This window comes from Melanostigma gelatinosum (genome assembly GCF_949748355.1).
Source record: "Melanostigma gelatinosum genome assembly, chromosome: 1".
NCBI classification, from domain to species: domain Eukaryota; kingdom Metazoa; phylum Chordata; class Actinopteri; order Perciformes; family Zoarcidae; genus Melanostigma; species Melanostigma gelatinosum.
In genome coordinates, this window is record NC_136634.1 from 31,051,375 (window position 1) to 31,075,537 (window position 24,163).

Here is a 24,163-nt window from a genome sequence, read left to right on the forward strand (position 1 = left end):
ATGACCAGGTCAGTCTGATCAGTCAGGCTGGGTAATTAATAAATAAATAAATATATATATATATATATATATATATATATATATATATATATATATATATATATAAATATAAATATATATATATATATATATATATAAATAAAATAAATATATATAAATAAAATAAATATAAATATATATAAATAAAATAAATATATATACACACACATTTAAAAATAAATATATATATATATATATAAATATATATAAATAAAATAAATATATATACACACATTTAAAAAAAAAAAAATATATATATATATATAAATTGAATATATATATATATATAAATAATATATATATATATATATATATAAATATAAATAAAATAAATAAATATATACATAAAATAAAATAAATAAATATATATATATAAATAAAATAAATATATATAAATTAAATAAAAATAAATATATATAAATTAAATAAATATCAATATATATAAATTATATAAATATAAATATATATAAAATAAATAAAAATAAATATATATAAAATAAATAAATATAAATAAAATATATATAAATAAAATAAAATAAATAAATATAAATATATATAAAATAAATATATAAATAAATAAATATTAATATTAATAAAATAAATATAAATATTAATAAAATGTATATAAATAAAATAAAAAATATAAATTAATAAATTAAAAAAAACACACATATATATATATATATATATATATATATATATATATATATATATATATATATATATATATATTGCTGGGCAAGTTATATATAGTGCTGGGCAAGTTAACGCGTTAACGCATTCATTAATTAACGTCGACAATTATTTTATCGCGCGTTAACGCATTTTCTTAATTTATTAGAATTATTCTTTTTTTTTTTTTAATTGAAAGACAAGAGACAATACATATACCGTACATAACAAGAACAGTGGGATAAAAGCCAGCAAACATCCTATAGTCAGACTGTCTCATGCTTATCGTTTTGTATTAGAGATATGACGTCCCTTCAGGGTTGCCGTAGAGAAAAGGCGACTTCCGCTGCTCTCCCTGGAGACTACTGGACATCGCTGCGGTAAAGTCAGCAGACACTCAGATCTCCGTGGTCAACTCAGCAGACACTCACATGTTAGTGCACCTATATGCTGAAATTCACGGTAAACGCATTCAAACGGCACAGATCGGGAGCGAGCGAAGGACTTTGAAAATTAGCGGAAATATAAACGTGAGATAACATCCGGTTTCGTCAGACGAACATCCGGTTTTTAGAATATGATGCCAACAAAGTATGAATTATATTCACATTAAGTATAAAACATGCTGCATCTTGTGAGTTAAAGGGAAAATATACCTAAATTGTGCGTAAAGTGTCTTTATATTAATGAACAGTGGAGCTGCATTCACATGCTCTGACTGTCATGAAGACAGACATTTTGCTGAAACGTGCTGAGCAGTGGAACGTTTCACACACAGCCACACACTGAGCACAGATAGTGAAGAGATAGAACTGCTACTGTATAAAGGGAATACTGCTGTTAAAAATAACCTAATTTGTTTTAATAAGTGTTTGCAAACCAAATGTTATTGCATTTTTGTTCATATAGCAGTACTTTTAAAATAAAAGTGCGCAATACACTACTTTTGAATTCATTATTGAACTTTGCCATAACAATGCGATTAATCGCAAAAAAATCCATGCGATTAAAATTGTAATCGTTGCCCAGCACTAATATATATATATATTTTTTATTTAAATTTAAAAAGGAGCCCAGTGCGGGTTTGAGCCCTTTAAAAAAAAAGAAACAGCTCCCAGACCCTAGGGGGGCCTGTTCTTTTGTGGGGGCTTATCAGTCGGTTGTGTGTGTGTGTGTGTGTGTGTGTATGTGTGTATGTATATATATATATATATATATATATATATATATATATATCAGTTAGTTGTATATATTAACGGTGACCCAGCCTTCCATCCCCATGCCAGCCGCTCCAGAGGGAACCATCAGAGTGACCCAAATTGAGTTTGAGCCGCCAGGGGCGGGACACCGGTTTTTGAAATTAAATTTGAAATTAAATTTTTTATAACAAAACAAAATGTAAGATAAATAATTAGTTGAAGGTTAATAAATACATGGCAAATGGGAGGTTGTCTAGAATAAATATGAAGACAACAATTTTAGTTGTACAGTAATTACTATTAAATATAATAGGCTATGATATAGATGAATAATATATAGTAAAAAAAACAGGACCAAACCATTCTCGTCAGTGACCTTAAACATCCTGAGGTGTGGATTAACACAAATGTGCCAACATTAAAAGCAGGAGCTTCAGTTTAATCACCCTTAACCACTATTATCACATCACTTCTATTTTTATGAGAACAAAAAATATTGTCCAACTAGCTGGAGGAGGGATTTGTATAAAAGCAGTCCATGCTAACTCTACCATGATGTCTAAGACATGATGAGGAGCAATGTTCCCTCTAAGCTGCGCGCTTGAGCAATCGCGCACTGCTCGCACATTCTCAGCGCACAAGAAAATCTATGCAGCGCATAAAATAAAATTCAACATAAACGTATTAATTAATATCTATATTAGTCCTAATCTTATCTAATCAATTAAACCAATAATAATAATAATAATAATAATTTTGTTTTCTGTACTATTTTGCAACGTAACTCAGTGAGTGACAGGTGTCCAGCCAATGATACGATTCGGTTCACTTACGCTACGCAGCCAATCATAGCATTGACACTATTGCCCTGCCCATTCGCGCCGTGCAGGTTAGCTAGCTAACAACAGTGCGGCGGAGTTACGAGACGCAAATGCTAACCCCTTATCATGGCGAAACGAACGGGCAGCGACACATCCACTCACCAAGCCATTGGAAAAAAGAAATGTGGTTCTTTTAAGATGGAATGGCTGTCGGAGTATGTTCAAATAGAAGAACAAGCGGTGAAACTGGGTGAGATTTTTTCTTTTTCGAGGGGGAAGGGTCTACTCTGCAAAACATGCAGCGAAGCTAAAGTAGCAAATGAGTTTTCCGAGGGAAAAATGTGGACTGAATGGAAGTTGGACTACCTCAAGCGTCACATTCAGCAGAAAAAAATAAAAATAAAATCAAAACAGCATCCAGAAATCGTCTTGAAGTGGCACATTTGGACCAGCTGATGCGCATAAAGTCAAAGCAAGAAGCAGACGAATCCATCAACCTGGACAAAGTGTACAACCATTGGAGAAGTGAGAAGGACAGACGTGAAAAATAAGGTAAAATTTAAGTCAGATTTGTGCATATTCTCGTGACATTTATTAAGATTTTTTACTTATGGATATTAATCATTCAATTATGTTACTACTAGATCATTTATGGGTAGTAGAAATGATAATAAAAAACTGAGTAATTACATATTTTACAGACAGAGTTACAGGAATTTACACTGTATCACAAGCTGCACACGTCATTGTGCAAAATGTGAATGTTTTAATGTGAACAAAATGTTATGTCTGAAAGGTGTATATGTATCATTTCTTCCAGAACAGGACCCTCACACAGGCCACAACAGGACCTCACACAGGCCAAAGCAGGACTCTTCCCATGGCCAAGCAAGACTCTCACATAAAACATACTACACATCTCATGAACAACAAGATTTTTGTCTTTTTCCTTTAAAGTTTGTCAAATCACTTATATTAAAAGTAAACTAGTGAAAATTGCTGCTGTAATTTGATTCTTTTAATAAGCCATGTAACTTGCTATGATCCAAGGTTTTGAACAGGTGTGATACTGGTGTGTGGCCACAGCGTGCACATCTGATGTTGCTCACAGTGGTCCTCAGTGTGCTCAGGGAGCTTGTGTGTATGCCCAGACACATGAAAAATTAGAGGGAACATTGATGAGGAGTCATTCACAAAAGTAATCTCAGGGACAACAGGCCACTCAGGAACTCCTATCACAAGGTTAGGACAAATAGTGTGATGCATATGATTGTCAGTACTTCTCCTGAGGCTGTACGACTCATTTTCATGAACATACAGACAAGAAAAAAAGGACAGAAACTGGAGGAAAACAGCAGAACAACCTGTTTCTCTTGAGTTCTGAATCAGTCAGAGGCTAAACATTAGCATGGACAGAGCACAGACACGCGGCTGTAGTGTACGTTGCTAGCTTACACTGCTAACTGTTAGTCTGTACAAAGGCTGTTTGGGGCAGGAAAAAATGTTCTTCTGACAAATAAAACACTGAGTTGACACAAACAAGCCATCTCTCATTTTAATACATCAAAGGGTTTCCCTGCTACCCAGCTTGGTCTGCTATGACCAGTAGCTCATGGTGGCTAATGTTAGCTACGGTTGGCAAATTTTAGGTAGATATTAATGAGTCAGTTTTCCAAATGTATGACTCTTCTCTATTTAAACTGCTATCTATATTCCATCATTTACCATTATTTGAGCTGTAATTGTCACTAAATTGATTTGTTGAGCATCTGAGATAAACCCGCTAACAAGAGATTAGGGTGGATTGTTCTGTAACAAGCATTTGTAGCTATGTAACTATGACAACTTTTTGAAATGTGTGTTTTTCTGGGATATTTATATCAAACATTACTCAGCCTGGGTCCACTTGATGTTATTCTACTAAACTTCCAAGGCGAAATTATCAGATAGAGATAAAGGACTTTAATCTGATGAGGAACCTAACGTACCCACAAACCCAATCCTGGTCAGATTTGGCTGCGGCTGCAAAGGTTTGCTTCTTTTTCAAATTCTCTGACGAATTTAAAACAAAATATAAATCAATGCTAGACACAATATTACAGTCCACATTATAGGCAATCCTGCTTTTATCTTTTGTAAATGGACTGTACTTGTATAGTTCTTTTCTAGTCTTCCGACCACTCAAAGCTCGTTAACACTACTTGATATCATTCACCCATTCACACACTGATGACAGGGCAACCATGCAAGGTGCCACCTGCCCATGAGGACTATCTAACAACATTAATACACTGTAGGCACAGCTACAGGAGCAATTTGGGCACATCGACATGGACGAGCGGAGCCGGGGATCGAACCACAGAGTTCTGCCGATGAAAATCACCAACAAATTCCAGTAGAATTCCACATAAGTTAATACTCCATATTACGTGTCTGATTTCTCAATCCTCACTCTTTCGTGTCATGTAAATTTACTAAATCGGTCATCGGCGGGACTAATTTGTAATATTTGTAAGACATAATCTGGGAAATGATAAACCAGTAGATATCTTTACAGCAAATCAGTAGAACTAGACAATGGACTTTATCCCCACACACTGAGAAATATTGTGCAATGTAAACCTAGCAAACACCCAACAAATAAACTTGAAAGTAATTAAAACAGAAGTACATTATGATAAGACAACTGTTGATAAGTAATCGGTGATGCAACTTGCTATCCTAGGATACAAAACCTCCAGTTACTGACTCTGAACCAGTTTCAAATCTGCCCAGTCTCATTTGAAATCGCTTTTCATGTGGACTTACGTGGAGAATGGTGTTTCACTAAATATAGACGAGACAGGACACACGATGGGGCAGGACAGGACAAGTCGGGCTGGGTAAGTCCGGGCTTGACAAGACTCAAATGACTTACTTGTCCATAGTTCCAAACAGCCACTTGGGTTCCTTGTTGAAGGGCATCCTCATCACATGAAACTTGGCCATCTTCTCTGCAACCTCCGCTGAGATGCTGGGGTCGCTTAACTCACAGGTGTCCAGTTTACGACTCTGTTAGCAGAATAACATAAATGGCTTATTCATACAGTAAGCGATACCACATACAATGGTGACTGTTTTTAAGTTGCATAATGCACAATTTTTTTGTAAAACTATTAGCCCAAATCATAAAACTTAAGATGCAACAAAATCCACAGATTCACGTGTGTGTGTGCGTGTGTCTGTCCATGACTAATCTCGAATTCTGCTGCAGAAAATTGCATAATATTTTGGATGGCCTGTTATGGCTGCATGCTCAAGGACCTCTTGTGGTTGTGATGACTCACACTTTCTCAAAATACGTTTTATTGCCCGTTTTATACTGCCATTGACTGCCTGCTCACCCATCACTCACTCTAAACCGGCTTAACACAGCTGGGTGCATGTCCGACCCCAAGCCGCTACTCTGTGGCTAGAGACTCGGAAAAGTGACGGGAAAACAGTTTTCTCAATTGTAGTGATTTGGACGGTGTTTGGCTAACGGAACTACCAGTACACACACTGCTGAGTACATCACGGCAACTCAGTCACTTTATTTCGGTTTTGACAAGATTGTGTGACCTGTCTTATACTTACAGCCTGCATACATCAGCGTTTGTTTTTGAGTTTGAATGACGTGCGTTTTACGATGCCTTACAGGCCATTAGTGTCCAGAGGGGGGTTAGTCAGTTGTGGGTTGTATTCATTCAATCAAACATTACAGCAGTGGTTGTAGCAGAAACACCTGGCAGTGATCTACACTCTACTGAGTACACCTTTCTAGTTTTTTTTCTGAAACTACTTTTGTATAATTGTATCAAGGGCTGTCACTTTCTTGCAGCACATCCTTCTTCAAACAAGATTACATAAATCTATTTAAGTAACTTGCCGCTGGTCTATACAGTTGAACGATAGCTACATGATGTCAACTGAGGTCAAAATGATTTTCTTCCAAGAGTCGAATGAATTGTGTAACACTGTACTGTTTAACTAAACTAAAATGACATGTGGTGTTCCCCAAGGTTCAATACTGGGGCCTCTTCTGTTCAACATCTACATGCTTCCACTAGCTCAGATTATGGAAAACAACAAAGTGTGTTATCATAATTATGCAGACGACACACAAATCTACATAACTATGTCACCAGGGGACTATAATCCCATACAAGGGCTGGGTAACTGCATTGAACAAATCAACAACTGGATGTGCCAGAATTTTCTTCAATTAAACAAAGATAAAACAGAAGTAATTGTTTTCGGTACCAAGGACGAACAATTGAAAATCACCTCTCAGCTTCAGTCACTGATGTTAAAACCCACAAACCAAGCAAGAAATCTAGGTGTAGTTATGGATTCAGATCTCAACCTGAACAGCCATATCAAGACAATTACAAAATCAGCCTACTATCACCTGAAGAATATATCAAGGATTAGAGGACTTATGTCTCAACAGGATTTGGAAAAACTTGTCCACGCATTTATCTTCAGCAGACTGGACTACTGTAACGGTGTGTTTACAGGTCTCTGTAAAAAGTCCGTCAGAAAGCTGCAGCTGATTCAGAACGCTGCAGCTCGAGTCCTCACTAAGACCAGGAGGGTGGATCACATCACTCCAGTTCTGAGGTCTTTGCACTGGCTTCCTGTCCAACAAAGAATTTACTTTAAAATCCTGCTGTTGGTTTACAAAGCACTGAATGGTTTAGGCCCAAAATACATCTCTGATCTGCTGCTACCTTATGAACCATCCCGACCCCTCAGGTCGTCTGGGACCGGTCTACTATCTGTTCCCAGAGTCAGAACTAAACATGGAGAAGCAGCGTTCAGTTTTTCTGCTCCACATATCTGGAACAAAGTCCCAGAAAGCTGCAGGTGTGCTGAGACCCTCAGCTCATTTAAATCAAGATTGAAGACTTTTCTGTTTGCTGCTGCCTTTAATTGAACCACATTCAATTCATATATTAATCAATTTCCGCATTTCTGCATTTTACTACTGCATTTTATTTCTTGCACTGTTTTTTAATGTTTTAATGAATGTTCTTAATTGTTTTTAAATCTGCTTTTCTTTTGCCTTTTGTTTTGATGCTTTTAATGGTTTTATGTGAAGCACTTTGAATTACCTTGTTGTTAAAATGTGCTATACAAATAAACTTGCCTTGCCTTAACTGCTGAAGAGCAGATGTTTTATGGTTTATTAATTCTCTCTGAACATTGATCGGCGATGCATCATTGAACAGTACACCACACACAAACACACATACCAAACGTGTTGTATCATTCATTCTACGTACCTAATGATGCCTAGTTCAAATCTTAACACAACAGATAACTGCCAACCTGCAGGTGAACTCGGGCTGCACCTAATAATTATGTCACAATTCTTTTTTTAATTAGTTGATTAATTTAACAACTAAATTAATTAATCTAAGATGATGATTTTAATGTAAAGTGTCTTTGAGTACTATGAAAAGCTCTATATAAATAAAATGTATTATTATTATTATTAAGATATTTATTTTTAATTCCCCATTAATATAACAATGAATTTACCAAAGAATATATCAAAAACTAGTTTGATAAGTATTTCAATATTTTATTCAATCATCTTCTCTTAAAATCAAACAGTAACAAGGCAATAGACTCTTAGTCACATGATCAGTAATGTACTGGACCTCAAATTCGAAAGAATTGCTGTGACACATTAATTTAGTCACTGTATGTCACAGCAACCCTTTCCCTGAACTGCACAATGAGTATTTTTACTTAAGTACTTGAATTAAATACTTAGTGCTTCGGTCACATTTTCCTTTTTTTGAGTTTTGATTACCGGTTGAACCGGTATACCGCCCAGCACTACAAGTAAACATACAAAGAGATGTGCCTATGAACAACAATGTGGTGACTTACAGGGACATACTGCTCCAGTCGACCCTGAGGGAAAATACCGTAGAGTTTAGGTCCCAGCTCCCTCTCTGCCAAAATGGCAAACATCACACTCTCCAACACCATGGCCTCGGCACCCTGACAACACACAATAGTAAAGAAACTTAGCAGCTTATACATTTAATTAAAGTATGAGAGACACTGCCTATCAGTGCTGTAAAATGCAAAAAGAACAGAATAACAAATGAGACAAAGAGCTTTTTCTGGTAGCCATGTCTGAAAACATGAAAGAGAGTGAGGTGTGGAATGAGAGTCCCATAAGAAACTACCGGTAGTCTCTTGTCAGCCTCGTTCAGACAGTAAATCTGTAACAGTGCATGCTTCACGTTAAATTTAAGATTTTTTTGAGCAAAGGTCTCTGGTAAACATTAGCGCTGCCTGAGTATTACCACTGATTTCCCGAATTGACTCAATTTCTGATTAGGAATATTTTAGTTACAATATCAATTTCGCTTGGAAATGAACAAGATTCTCACAAAAGTAATGCTGTAAATTGTACTTTCATTTTGTGTTGATTTTGGCAGTCCTTGTGGACTGGAGGCCCCGCTGGAGTCTGAGCTGAAGGAGTTTGTGGTGAACCTGTATTTCATAGATTTTGTGCAGAAACTGACCCGGTGGCACAGATGACAAGCATTAAGAATAACTATATAGAAATAGACCATCTTCTCTCTGATGGTCTCGTTTACTGGTGAAGGCTATAATCAGTATTAATTTGAGACTGTTTCATAACCAGTTAAAAGTTCATCATAACAACTTTAATGTTAATGTTCGGAGATTTCTGGTATTTCCACCAGATTTTACCTCAAATTTCCATATCGTACATACAGTTTTTGCTGTTGTCCAGCTCTTCATAGCTTTTAAATCCGAAATGCAACCAGACATCTCTGTTTTGGCTTGGCGGTGCCTTCAAGGGAGCAGCTCTCTGTATGTTTCACTAGTCTCACGTAGCCAGATCCCATTTGCGCGAAGAATCAAAGACTTGCCACGTGAGAGTAACCGGGTTAAAGCTTTACTCATCCACGTGAAAAGACATGTATTAAAAGAACGATATCCGGATTTTATGAATCGTTATCAGATCATTCAAAAGAAGATCGATTTGAACTAGAAAATGCATTTCCTGCTGAAAATGCATTGGAATGCTGAAATTAATCTCAAAAACATTGCTGAAAATAGATATCCAATTTTAAAAAAATTGCAAAAAGCTGAATAATTCAAAAAGTTGAAAGATTACAAATATGAAGTTATATCACCCCTCTCCCGAAAGAGCTGAACATTTTGATATTCGAACGGTTTCTGTAGCTTAAAAGAATTCCAGCAGTAGTGATATTTGTTGTAGTAGTAGTAGAAGTATTATTCGCAGTATAAGTATGAGTAGCATTTGAATAAGTACTAGTTGTAGCAGTAGTGATATTTGTAGTAGCAGTAGAAGTTGTCGTCGAAGTATTTGTAATTAGAAGAAGTAGTAGAAGTAGTAGTATCAGCAGTCGTACTAATAGCTGTAGTAGTATTAGTACTGGTTAGCTTTTATTTTGAAAGGGTGGGACTGGGTGGGGGAGGGAGGGAGAGAGGCGACATAATCATCATGTTTGACACATAAACAGAGGTTATTAAATGACAGGCTTCATCATAAGCAGTTCAGTTAGAATTCACTCTCTGGGGCTTTTATTTAAAAATGGCGTGTGTGTGTGGGGGGGGGGGGGAGGGGGGAAAGACCTCTAAAGATCCCTAAGACCTGAAAGACTGTATGAGAGACACAGAGAGAGAGAGGAGTGTATGTGCGCGTGTGTCTGTGAGTGTGTGTTTATCAACATCACTAATTGGCTCAATCGCGAACACCTGTGTGCCTGAAGCCATTTCATGGAGATAAAACAGGGAAACACCTCTCAAACAAATCATCAAAACTCCCATAACCGTAGCTCCTATTGCTCAGATATTAATAATTGAGGGGAAGAATGAGTTGAAGAACAGATCCTGTAAAAATTGTGTCTGTAGTGTAAAAAATATGGCTTAACTGGCGATCTAGAAATGGGGTACCGTGTTCTGTGGAAGATGTTCTTGAAGCAAAATTTAACATTGGTCTCTATGGAGCAGAAAGTTGGTTTTCCTCTCAATTAACGGCTTCTGTGTCAAATGTGGAAATCTGTGGGATTCTACAGTAATTTTTCTACGACAAGGACATTATTAGGTACTTCTACATCCAGAAATTATGCATGAAGAGTGAAGATTGTGGACACAGTGGCAAAATACAAATGTTTTTTTCACAAGAATCTGAAGCTGCTCTTCACTCTAGCGGTGACATCACGCACTCTAAGCTGCGCAATACACACCCATTATAAAGTCAGAAAAGGGCCGAAAAATCATAAAAGTTAAATTGCTGCAGTTCAAAAAGTTTAAAAGATAACAAAAAGCTGAATCATGTTGGCAATAGTTGAGGGTTTTCTCAACATTTGAAAGTTGAAATGGTGTCTGTAGCTGAAAGTATGAGGAAGTTGAAGGATTTGAAAGTTGAAGAAGTTTAAGAGGATTTGTAAATATTCTCCATAGAGATCCCATTCAAAAATAAAGTTGCTAAAAGCTTAATAATTCAAAAAGTTTAAAGGTTAGAAATAGAAAAAGTCATACCAGAGATGAGCTGAAGGAGCTGAACATTTTGATAGTTGAACGGTTTCTGTAGCTTAAAAAAATGAAGAAGAAGCGTTGCGATGAAACGGGGGACGGAAGAAATAGTGGAACTAGAAAAAGCATTTTCTGCTGAAAATGCGTTGGAATGCTGAAAGCTAAAATTAATTGTGAAAAAATTGCTGAAAATTAAGAAATGGGAGACTATCTGTTTGAAAAATGTTGAAGCTCGAAAGCATTTAAACTGCACTGCTGAAAAACCTTCTCGTTGAAATGTCTAACTATGGTGTCTGTAGCTGAAAGTATGAGGAAGAAGAAGGCTTTGAAAGTTGAAGTAATAAGTAACAGCAGTAGTAATAGTAGTAGTGGTAGTAATAGCAGTAGTGGTAGTGATAATGTTGATGGTAGCAGTAATAGCACTAGTAATAGTATCAGAGAGAGAGAGAAGAAAGAATTAGTGAGAGAGAGAGAGAGAGAGAGAGAGAGAGAGAGAGAGAGAGAGAGAGAGAGAAGAAAGAATTAGTGAGTGAGATATATATATACACACACACACATACATACATATACATACATACATACATACACACACACACAGATACACTATAAAAATATATTTCCGGGGCATTTGTTTAGAGAATACTCCCAAACATCATGTAATGCCTTATCTGCGGAATGCTGATCACATGCTCTCTCAAATCTCCAATGTGAATTACCCACATTACCTCAATCATCCTGACGCACATACCGCCAGACAGCACACCATTTGACAGCCTGTGAGTAAAGCAAAAACTCTTCTAATACTCTCAGTCTTGGTATTAGAAGACAGGTCTGTGCAATCCCTTATTCCCTGATTGACAACTATAATAGATGACATAATATATAACAATGTTGACCGCGCTCTTTTGCAGTGCAATGATAAAAATTTAGCCTCAGCGATAAAGACAAATGGGGGGTACCAATAGTAACACATTTAAACTGGAATGATAATTAAATTATCAAAGCGCTCTCTCTCTCTCTCTCTCTCTCTCTCTCTCTCTCTAAATACGACTCCCTCACTAGCGGCACTTTCTCATTTCCGGCTGTCACTGTCAAAGGCGTCATACACACTATCAGCTGTTTAACAGCTGGGCTCTCCCAACAGTCACTCCCTCATCGTTAGCCTCATCAGCTTGCTGCTGTTTCTTTTTAAATGTGCTGTATCCCTGCCTCTAGTTGTCCAGCTGCAGTTTCGTGGGACCCTCCTCCTCCCCAGCACCATCCGTCTTCGCAGATTCAGCATCTCCAGCCAACTCCAACAGAACCTTCAGCCACCACCACAGATGGTGACAGACGTAATCCAAGATGTCGATGGCCAAAAGGCCAAATTCGAGGCATCCCAACCGTAGTCCACAAACCAATGGGTCACGTCACGACGACTACGTCCACTTCTTATTTACTGTCTATGCTACGAACTAACAGCAATGCAAGAATACGCATAATAAAAAAATAACGCGGCCATCTTTTAATCTTCACATGTGGCGTCGGCCTGTTGTTTACCTTAATTTCGCAAGACCTTAGGAGCAAAAAAACAGCCACATCAAAACCACATATCGACGCCATTTGGTATGGGTTTTTTCCGGTATGGTTTGAGTCATTAGTTTCACAAAATATAGGTTCAGTTAAACAGCCTCTTGACATACGAGTGGTATGAAAAGACAGGACGGGCCTTTTAAACTAAAGGTTCTGGCCACATCTTTAACATTACGCCTATATAGTTGGGCAGAAATAGTGTGTTCATGTATGACGCATCACTTATAGTAAAAAGTTGATTGAGAAAATAAGTTGGCAGGGCCTTAAGTCATATTCTTGATTAAAATGTCAGTTATGTAACCTGCCCACACAGTGACCCTGGTGGTCCCATATAGACTGTCCTACCGCCCAACAGATGGTCCTCCATCAACTTGTGTTTCGTTTTCCTCTGACCTATTTTAAATGCCATCTGTTTATTTTAGCGGTCTGTTTGATTTGGCTCTCTCTCCCAGAGAAGTCTTCTTATTCTACCCGTTCAAAAGTTAATCATCAACAACTGATGTCAAAGCACAGAAGAATTTCCACATTCCCAAAAAAAGCACCTCCCTCACTCTGTTTCCTGACAGGAAACAGAAACTTCCTCCCATATCTGAAAACACTTTTTGAATGAATAGGGGGCCCTTAGTCTGACAGCTGATGTAGTTCTCTGTGATCATGCCCTCTCTGGATATTTGATTGCATCTGAATCTAAACTGCTATACTGGTCAGTGGTCCCACATCAGCACTGCTGCTCGGCTCCGAAATAATCGCAGCTGGCCTTGGAGCGATATAGCAGGTGCACTGTGCGCTGCCAACATGCTTATCTGCTCTGTTGTGTGTGTCAATAAACCTGTACGGGGGGTAGATCAGAGTTCAGACCGCTCCCATCCATCTCAACTGAGACAAACTAGTGTGACATTTATCTGTCTGCAAGTGAAATTGTGTCAAAGAACAGCGATAAGGACTTGAATAAATACGTCTGACCGTACTGACCGTCATCTTGGCGATATGTGCTGAAATTTTGATGGAAATAATGCCGAGGAAATGTATATTATCCTAAATTTATCAAGACACCGGATATTGGAAGTGTTCACAATGGGTATTCGAAATAAGGCATGTCACTTACATAAGCTTGTTTAAATTAAAGGCGTGATTCTCTCTGCCGTAGTTGAGAATTTATATCTAAATTTATAGAAATAGATTTATAGAATTTATAGCTAAAGTATATCTGACAAGTACCGTGTTGCTATGATGTGTGAAGTATCCCTGCAGGGATTAACACAATGACGTCCTATATAATCCTAAACAGGATTTACTTTGACCAGACAGCATTGTTAGAGAACGTTATCCTAAGACACTGGGTCCGCCTTCCTTTAGCCTCAATGCTTGTTGCTGGATTTAGAGGTAAGGGAAGTTGCTGCCGAGTTCGAGGTCAGGCAGCTGGAGAGGCAACAATAGCTAACTGGTCGATGACCTCACCTTCATCACATGACAGGGAGCTGTGACTCAGCCATGTAACGTGAGGGTCAGGGGTTGTCGTGACGCGGCGTAGGGTGAAAGATTTTCTCTGCTTGCCTCTGCTTGCATTTTCTTGCTTCAATTTGCCAGATGTATCACATATATCTTGCCAGATATATCACATATATCACTCTTCAACATTTTAGTGAAGACAAATCCAGAAAGTCGTCGAGCTATTTGGATTGTTGGCTACTGCTAACTAGCAGCTAAGCTAAAGCTAAGTAGCAGCAAGATGCCTCCCTTCTCCACGGATGACTACTACAAACTCCTACAGAAGATTGCAGTCTTGGAAACAAAAATCTACAGACTAGAAGTAAACGCGGAAGTAAATGGACTGTGTGGGAATGATACCACTCTACCATGGCCTCAAAACACTGGACAAATGCAAGCTAAGACACAGCTAACTAGCATAACCAGGCCTACCAAGAAACAGGAGGAGAGAGCAGATAATGAATCTTATGCGACTGACTGGCCTGCACTAGCACACAGGCAGAACTCCTCCTCAACCCCTGCACCCAGACGGACAAAGCCAAGGACAGCTAAGGAAAGTAAAACCAGCAAAATACCTCCACAACAACCAAGCCTACAACTTCAAAACAGATTTGCTCCATTGTCGCAGGATCATAAATCTCCATCTGATGACCTGGATAAGCAGCTATCTCCTCAAAGCAGGGTAAGAACTGAGAGTCAATGTGAGAGTAAAAGGCCGCAGGCAAAGCTAGTGACTGGGCCTGAGACTCTGATTGTTGGTGACTATGCTGTAAAAGATGTCAGAAAACTGTGCAGCCAGAACACCAAAATACTCTGCTTTCCGAAAGATATGGTCTCTGACACGAGAGACAAATTCCTGGACATCGTGGCTGACTATCCCACAGCGAAAAACATCATCGTGCATACAGGAAGCTGTGATATTGTGAAACAACAGTCTGAAGTTCTAAAGCGAGACTTTATTGATCTGTTAAACACAGTCAGCTCTGTCAAGGCTGAGGTGTTTATCAGTGGCCCTCTCCCACCAGTCAGAGGAGGAGATGAAGGATTCAGCAGGCTGTTTGCACTGAACAGATGGCTGTCAACTGCATGTGCTGACCATTCAGTACAGTTTATCAACAATTTCTACCTTTTCTGGGAGCGCAGACATCTTTTTACAGCGCATGGAATTTGCCTGAACACGTCAGGGGTAAAACTGTTTACCTCTAACCTATTTTTCTCCCTGCGTCACCCGTCTGTCCCTACTGCCAAGGACAAGATACAAGAGGAGTCTAAACAAGAGATAACCACACAGCATCGCCATGGAGACCTTACGGGAAGGATGCCCCCGCCTAACGACAGCCAAAAGGAGGAGTCTCCAACCTCATCATCAGGGACCGCCTTCGCCTCCGATCTCCCACTTTCCACACCCTTCCCAGACGAGGAGTCGTTACCTCCCTCCCCAGCACCTACTTCCACCCCCCAAATTCCATCCAGGTCCCTTTCCTCTCTCACACTCTCCCCATCCTCCCCCCACCTGGAGTTCACTGACCACATGAAAGAGCTGGTCATTGCTGGGACCAAACACACTCCTCGCCACACTCCTCGACGGTTCCACAACCATCTTCTGTCTCCCCTACATGATAACGGAAATAATTGATATCTTCTGGGTCCAGGCTACAAGGCTAATGACACCAATGACTCTCTCCAGGAAAAGTCGGGGCCCTGTATGCAGCTAGCCGCTTCAATTCCTGTCCTGCAAGTTTATAGAAAAAGAAAGGTGAGGCTGCGAAGAAACAATAGTAAACATGCTAACTTATCAAACTTAGCATACATTCCTCGTCAGCCTGTCCAAATAAATTGGGCAAAGAAAGCTTTAACCACATTAAACTTAGCTTTATTAAATGTCAGGTCTCTGTCAGGAAAAACATTTTTAATCAATGATTTTATTGTTGGGCACAAACTGGACATTTTGTTTTTAACTGAAACTTGGTTAAATCAAGATAACAGTGCAGCTGTTCTTATTGAATCAACACCTCCCAACTTCAGTTTCATGAGCGAAACAAGAGCGCATAAGAAAGGAGGTGGAGTTGCTATTTTATTTAATGATTCTCTTCAATGCAAGCAGATGTCCTTTGGTCATTTTGGTTCTTTTGAATATGTGGCTCTGAATTCCACTCAATCTCTATTCCTAAACATTTACAGACCACCTAAATACTGTGCAACCTTCTTTGATGAGTTTACTGAACTGCTGTCTGTAATCTGTATTGATTTTGACTGTGTTGTTATTGTTGGTGATTTCAATATCCATGTTGATAATCCCCAGGACAGAGATTATATAGAACTATGTGGTGTCCTTGATAACTATGATCTGACTCAGCATGTGACAGGACCCACCCACAACAAGGGGCACACTCTGGACCTAATCATCACCAAAGGTGTAAACATTTCCAAGGTTGCTGTGACTGATGTTGCACTCTCTGATCATTTCTGTGTTTTCTTTGAGAGTGCAATCTCCTTGCACACAAATGTCCAAACCAAGGTTGTGACAAAGCGTTACATCTCTGAAAACACCAGTGAACTATTTATTCAGAAGTTCTCCTCCACACCAGCCCTCTCTTGCCTCTCAGTCAATGAGCTTGTAGATGGCTTCAATTTTAAAGTTAAAAATATTATTGATGCCATTGCACCCACTAAAGTGAAGGTTGTCTCGGGTAAGCAAAGATCTCCTTGGAGAAATGCTACGCTGGTCAAAATAGAGAAACGAGAGTGTCGGAAAGCTGAGCGCAGGTGGCGAAAAAATAATCTCCAGGTTCACTGTGACATCTATAAAGAGAGACTTCGCAATTATAATTTGGAACTTAGAAATGCAAGGCAGTCATTCTTCTCTGACATCATAACCAAAAACAAGAACAATACACGTGCCTTATTTGCTACCGTCGACAGGCTAACAAACCCTCCAGTGTCGGTAGCTGCTGAGCTCCAATCCACCTGGGCATGCAATCAATTTGCCTCCTTTTTTACTGACAAAATTCAGAAAATTAGACAAGCAGTCAGTGCCTCCACACCAACCACAGGATATGTGTTGTCCCGATCTCTGAATAACATCCATTCAAATATCATGACACAATTTCATTCAATCGACCGTAGAAGCCTAGAAGACATTATACAACATCTGAAGTCATCCTCCTGCTGCTTGGATATTCTACCAACACACTTTTTCAAAAATATTTCAAACTGCATGACCACTGATCTCTTACATATTGTAAACACATCCCTTCTCTCAGGTGTCTTCCCACAAGCCCTAAAAACTGCAGTTATTAAACCGCTCCTAAAGAAGGCTAGTTTAGACTCCGCAACGATGAAAAATTATAGGCCAATATCAAACCTCCCATTTTTAAGTAAAATAATTGAAAAAGCGGTTTTCCAACAGCTGACCAACTTCTTGGCCGTAAATAACTGCTTTGATGTTTTCCAGTCAGGCTTTCGACAGCACCACAGCACTGAAACTGCTCTTGTTAAGGTTTTCAACGACATCCACTTAAACATAGACAATGGCAGAAGTTCAGTCTTAGTGTTACTGGATCTCAGTGCTGCATTCGACACGGTCGACCATGCCATACTCCTAGAAAGACTAAACATCTGGGTGGGACTCTCTGGCACAGCACTTAACTGGTTTGAATCCTACTTGAAGGACAGAGAATACTTTGTGTCTGTAGCTGATTACACATCAGAGCTGACTAAAATGACATGTGGTGTTCCCCAAGGTTCAATACTGGGGCCTCTTCTGTTCAACATCTACATGCTTCCACTAGCTCAGATTATGGAACGCAACAAAGTGTGTTATCATAACTATGCAGACGACACACAAATCTACATAACGATGTCACCAGGGGACTATAATCCCATACAAGGGCTGGGTAACTGCATTGAACAAATAAACATCTGGATGTGCCAGAATTTTCTTCAATTAAACAAAGATAAAACAGAAGTAATTGTTTTTGGTACCAAGGATGAACAATTGAAAATCACCGCTCAGCTTCAGTCACTGATGTTAAAACCCACAAACCAAGCCAGAAATCTAGGTGTAGTTATGGATTCAGACCTCAACCTGAACAGCCATATCAAGACAATTACAAAATCAGCCTACTATCACCTGAAGAATATATCAAGGATTAGAGGACTTATGTCTCAACAGGATTTGGAAAAACTTGTCCACGCATTTATCTTCAGCAGACTGGACTACTGTAACGGTGTGTTTACAGGTCTCTGTAAAAAGTCCGTCAGAAAGCTGCAGCTGATTCAGAACGCTGCAGCTCGAGTCCTCACTAAGACCAGGAGGGTGGATCATATCACCCCAGTTCTGATGTCTTTGCACTGGCTTCCTGTCCAACAAAGAATTGACTTTAAAATCCTACTGTTGTTTTACAAAGCACTGAATGGTTTAGGGCCAAAATACATCTCTGATCTGCTGCTGCCTTACGAACCATCCCGACCCCTCAGGTCGTCTGGGACCGGTCTACTATCTGTTCCCAGAGTCAGAACTAAACATGGAGAAGCAGCGTTCAGTTTTGCTGCTCCACATATCTGGAACAAAGTCCCAGAAAGCTGCAGGTCTGCTGAGACCCTCAGCTCATTTAAATCAAGATTGAAGACTTTTCTGTTTGCTGCTGCCTTTAATTGAACCACATTCAATTCATATATTAATCAATTTCCTGCATTTCTGCATTTTACTATTGCATTTTATTTCTTACACTGTTCTTAATTGCTGTTAAATCTCCTTTTCGCCTTATGTTTTGATGCTTTTAATGGTTTTAAAAGGACTGCACAATATATCGCCATTTCCTCCGGGACCGAGTTCGTGCAAGGCGTACACTATAAAACGCAGATCGGCAGAGATCTTTTCCTGACGTGGTTTGTGTGCGAGTAATTGCAGAATTGCGGCAGTGTATGGTTGATTGCGTGCAGCGTAATGTCTCAGGGAGACATGTGAAAATTACCTTATCAAGACATCAAGTCTCCGGACACCAGGATTGTGGGTAGCGTCCAGTGAAAAAACATGATATCTCTGCTTAGAGTATCCTCGACGGAGTTTCTGTACGAGAGCGCAAATCTTGAGTTAACCGATGAATCGTTGATAACGGGCGAAGTTTAAAAGAAAGTAGCAGAGGACAGGTCCAGAGCAGAGGCCTTGGCTACTTCAATTATTGTTTCAATGTATGTTTTAAATCTCCTCTACTTTTTATGACTGAATTTGATTTCTTACACTGTTTCTTTAATTGTTTTTAAATCTCCTTTTCTTTTGCCTTATGTTTTGATGCTTTTAATGGTTTTATGTGAAGCACTTTGAATTACCTTGTTGTTGAAATGTGCTATACAAATAAACTTGCCTTGCCTTGCCTTGCCTAGGTTACTGGGGATGAGGCTTTGCAGTGCTTCAGGCTGCCAGCAGCAACTCTCTGAATATCTCTCTGAACATACTGTGTTAATGTTGCTGCCGATTCTTTTAAAAACCTTCTCTGCTCATTTTTCGCATCTGTCTTGTGTTCCAAATAGAATTTCTTTAGTTGAACTGAAGCCAAATTGAAGCCAGGTGAGATTCATTTTCCAAAAGAAATGTGTTTTAAAAAAGGGAGACACTACAGGTAAATAGGGTAAAAAAAAATTAACGACTAGATATCACCAAGAAAAAAAACTTTCCCACTTGATTTCTTACATTAATTTACATACATTTTCTGAAAATATTTAAACAAGCAAACAAGACATTTTCTTTTCCAAACCAAATCTGAACATTTGACAAGGTTCAAAATTTCATTTTGTCGACATATTAGAGTCAAAGGTGTTTACAGAGTGAATTTTAGATATCTCTTTGTATCACTCCATAAATCAGAATTATTTTTTTTTTCTCTATTTCCTTAGTAATAAAATGTTGTCTATATCAGGCCATAAATGATATATGAACAATCCCCTCTATAAAAACCTTCAGAATATAGAGAGGAATGAAAGTGTAAAGTTTGGTGGATTTAAGAGCTACTGAAGTGGAGATTTCTGGATCAGAGTCTGAGAAGAAAACTATTTTCGAGAAAACGGCCTTTAAAGATATGTTTTGTAAAATTCACTACAGGTAAATGAATAGGGTAAAAATGTCATCACGATGAATTTTCCCCAGTTGATTACTTACATTAAGACAATTGTTTTTTTGTATTGTAAGTTTTCTGAAATGTCATGTTTAAATATGCAAATGAGGCTAATGGTAACATGAACTAAACGTGAATTTCGGAGAAATCTAAAGACACAAATAGACAAAGTAGTAAAATAAATGTTTCCTTTCCACCAGTCTGAAATAAGACATGTTATGGAAGAAAAATTCACCAGTAAATGAAAACCACTGCCTGTAGTGTCTCACCCGAATCAGGTTTCTTTAAAGTATAAACTGAATGAAATCAGTGACTGTAGCAACTCAGTTCTTACAGCCGTGCTCTGCCAGGAAACAATAAGTGGAAACAGGTGTTAAATGGATTCTGAACACAACTGGTGCATCAGGAGTTCAGGAGACTGTGTGAGAGCAGAGGAAAAAACCATCCTGACACAGTTCAACACAAGTAAAGAGCTGAAGCAAAATAATGTTTTCACACATCAGGGGAGTAGGTGAGAAGATGGACACGGTGCAGCACTCCGGGCAGAGGAGCACATCACCAGTTACTTACTTGAAAGAGATTTTCTTTGTTTGACTGTCGGGAATCCCCTTTATTACAGGACATCTATCAACAAAAGAAAAAGGAAAGAACTATCCGTGAATACATGTGAAGCTGTCCATGAGAGGTCAACTGTCCATGAGCGGTCAACATCCAAACCTAGTTATCTCCTCGGAGATAACTTCTGTATGGTCCTGTATTCTACAGCTCAATACTAAACCTGCTGTTGGTTGTGACATTTTACTGTGGATAGACCCTTTTACACAATACAGACGAATGTAGGTGTGCGAACGCAGTTTGGCAACGGAAGTACGGCGGAGTGCGATAGCTTGTCAAGCTTTTAAGAACATTAACCAGCGAGAACGTAACCTAAACACATGGACTTTCCAGATATGTGTTCAATTAGTGAGTGGGTACAATAAATTAAATAGTGTCCCAATATTTAACATCCCAATATAAACATGCATTTGGTAGAGAAACCTAGCATGTAACTTCACACCAACGAGTCATTGCGAGCTACAAGTCGGGTCATTGCGAGCTGCAAGTCGAGACATTGCGAGCTACAAGTCGGGTCATTGCGAGCTACAAGTCGGGTCATTATGAGCTACAAGTCGGGTCATTGCGAGCTACAAGTCGGGTCATTGCGAGCTGCAAGTCGAGACATTGCGAGCTACAAGTCGAGACATTGCGAGCTACAAGTCGGGTCATTGCGAGCTACAAGTCGGGTCATTATGAGCTACAAGTCGGGTCATTGCGAGCTACAAGTCGGGTCATTGCGAGCTACAAGTCAGGTCATTGCAAGCTGCAAGTCGAGACATTGCGAGCTACAAGTCGGGTCATTGCGAGCTACAAGTCGGGTCATTGCGAGCTACAAGTCGGGTCATTGCGAGCTACAAGTCGGGTCATTATGAGCTACAAGTCGGGTCATTACGAACTACAATGTCAAACATCATGACAAAGACTCAGAGGTTTGACGTTATTCAGTTTAAAAATGAGTGATAAAAACAGTCCAGTGGTCTTTAACATGTTTAATAGCTAGCAGCCATAGATGCCAGTGTTTCGGTTTAACCTGTGACCGTGTTAATTGGCGACTTTCCCGAATGCGTCGTTGTTGCTTGTAGCAACGGCGGCTGTTGAAAACACCAACAGAACATGATGGTGTCCTTTATAAATTTTTAGAATCTGTGTTTTTTTATCTACTTGAGTTACTACGAACAACTAAAGACGCATTCTGTTGAAAGTCACCAGTTAACATGGCCCCTCGTTAATCTGAAACACCCGTTGCTCTGAAACGGTCGCAATCCTAACGGAATTCTGTAGAACTTGAGTCGATTCTTACAACCGAACATACAACAACCAGACCTTCTGGTGCTGGTGACAGTTTAAATTCAACGTTTAAAACTCACCAACTCGTCTGGATGGCTGGGGAAGACCGCCACTTCTGTTGCCAGCATGTAAACGCAAATTTTTGATTGCAACAGCTGTAAAAGGGTCTATTATAACCGGGGGTAAAAAATATATCTATGCATCTATAATTACAATCATCCAACATGCTATTCACACATCTTCATTGCTGAGAAACGTCGCTTCCAGTGCAATTAGGCTTTGTTTAATCATTAGTTGCGGTGCACTCTGACGGTGACATAAAGCGCCTGAATCATATTAGCTTTTTTGATTTAACAGGACTAATTCCTGAGACGCGCTACTGTCCTGATGGAGACGGCTACAGTTACCTTGGTGATGGACACAGCACTATAGCTCTCTCTCAGACGTCCCCGGCAATAAAAAGCTGCCGTTGGCTTTTATTACATGGTCTTTAGTTAATACCTAATGCAGGATCACTGGGCAAATTGTAAGGCTGAGGGAGCAGCAGGACAGGACCATATCGCTGCGTCTTTTGTTTCGTCTTTATTTTTTTAATGTATCGCGGCAGGATGAAGCCAACAGCGTGCAGAATATTAGTATGTGCTGTTTTGCTCGGAAGCTCTTGATTTCCTGTTGCTCAATATGAAATCAGTACGCCGTGGCAGGTGATGCTGACTCAAGCGGCCTATCTTTGTAGCTCTGTTACACTTAATACCTGGATCATGAACTCTGGACAGTCCAGCCACATCACCTGTACCTCTCTGTGTTAACACCACCGAGGTGCGAAGAGATACATTATCTAGCCGCTTTTGTGAAACTGCGCACACACTTGACTTTTCTCGACACTGTTTTTATTCGTCGCGGGTTGCAAAAAATGTGCCGAGTCACCCTTAAATAAAATTCAGCTGACTTCTTGATAAATGGGAGTTACGAGGCAGGGATTTTTAAAGAAGAAAGGAGACAGACAGGAGAGGGGTTTTCGGCGCTCGGGTTGCTCCCTGCATACTGTGTCTTCCCCAGGCGGGTGTTGTGCTGCATGAGTCAGTGTGTGTTACGTCTTTGTATTAGGCTGAGATTTCAGGGATCTCATACTGTACCGTGTTTTTTGGTGGGTTCACCTGGGAACAAGAGTACCCAGGAGGGCACGCTCCTTTGGGAAGCCTACGGCAAAGAACACATGCATGTACAGCCATGGGGGTACATCATCATGTACAACAATGGCTAACACGCGCACACACACTTACACACATAAGCATATCAGCTGCAGACACCCACACACTCAACAAGCTCTGGGGGAGACGCATCACACAGTTGTATGTTTTATCTTGTTTGTTTCTGTGACTATCAGCTCTTATTGACCGTTGACCCCAGTTACTTGAGTCCTCTCTGTGATAAAAGTCAAACATTTCTACAGGAAGTAAAAAAAAAAAAAACCCAGAGTGTGCAGTTCTTACTTTTCTGCTGTTTGTGTGTGTGCCGTGTGGACTGTTTCAATGCAATTGCATTGCTCGGCAAATAGCCCGTGTCCATGTTTACTTCCTGTCGGCCTATGTCAGGAAAGAAACTGAGACACATTTTTACAACTGTGAAATGGTCTGTAGCAGCACTTAACTTCATTAAATAAAGCAGTTCAACTTTAACAATTAGACTAATATCTACAAACTTCTGAGGGAAAGTAGTTTTTACGACACGGCAACACATCCTCGTGAAGAGTCTGGCTTACTTGTTGCTCTCTTTTTCTGCAGTAAAACAACAGCGTTTA

At 39.2% G+C, this 24,163-nt stretch overlaps 1 protein-coding gene across 1 annotated transcript in view; it reads right to left on the reverse strand.

The window, feature by feature from the left end:
• The window catches only part of chka (choline kinase alpha), a 47,212-nt gene that overhangs the window by 21,853 nt on the left and 1,196 nt on the right, over nt 1-24,163 (reverse strand). The window contains exons 3-5 of the mRNA XM_079277270.1: nt 21,049-21,102; nt 8,654-8,767; nt 5,649-5,782 (exon numbers count right to left, since the gene is read on the reverse strand). Coding sequence (XP_079133396.1) covers nt 5,649-5,782; nt 8,654-8,767; nt 21,049-21,102 — 302 coding nt within the window. The remainder of the gene's footprint in view (nt 1-5,648; nt 5,783-8,653; nt 8,768-21,048; nt 21,103-24,163) is intronic.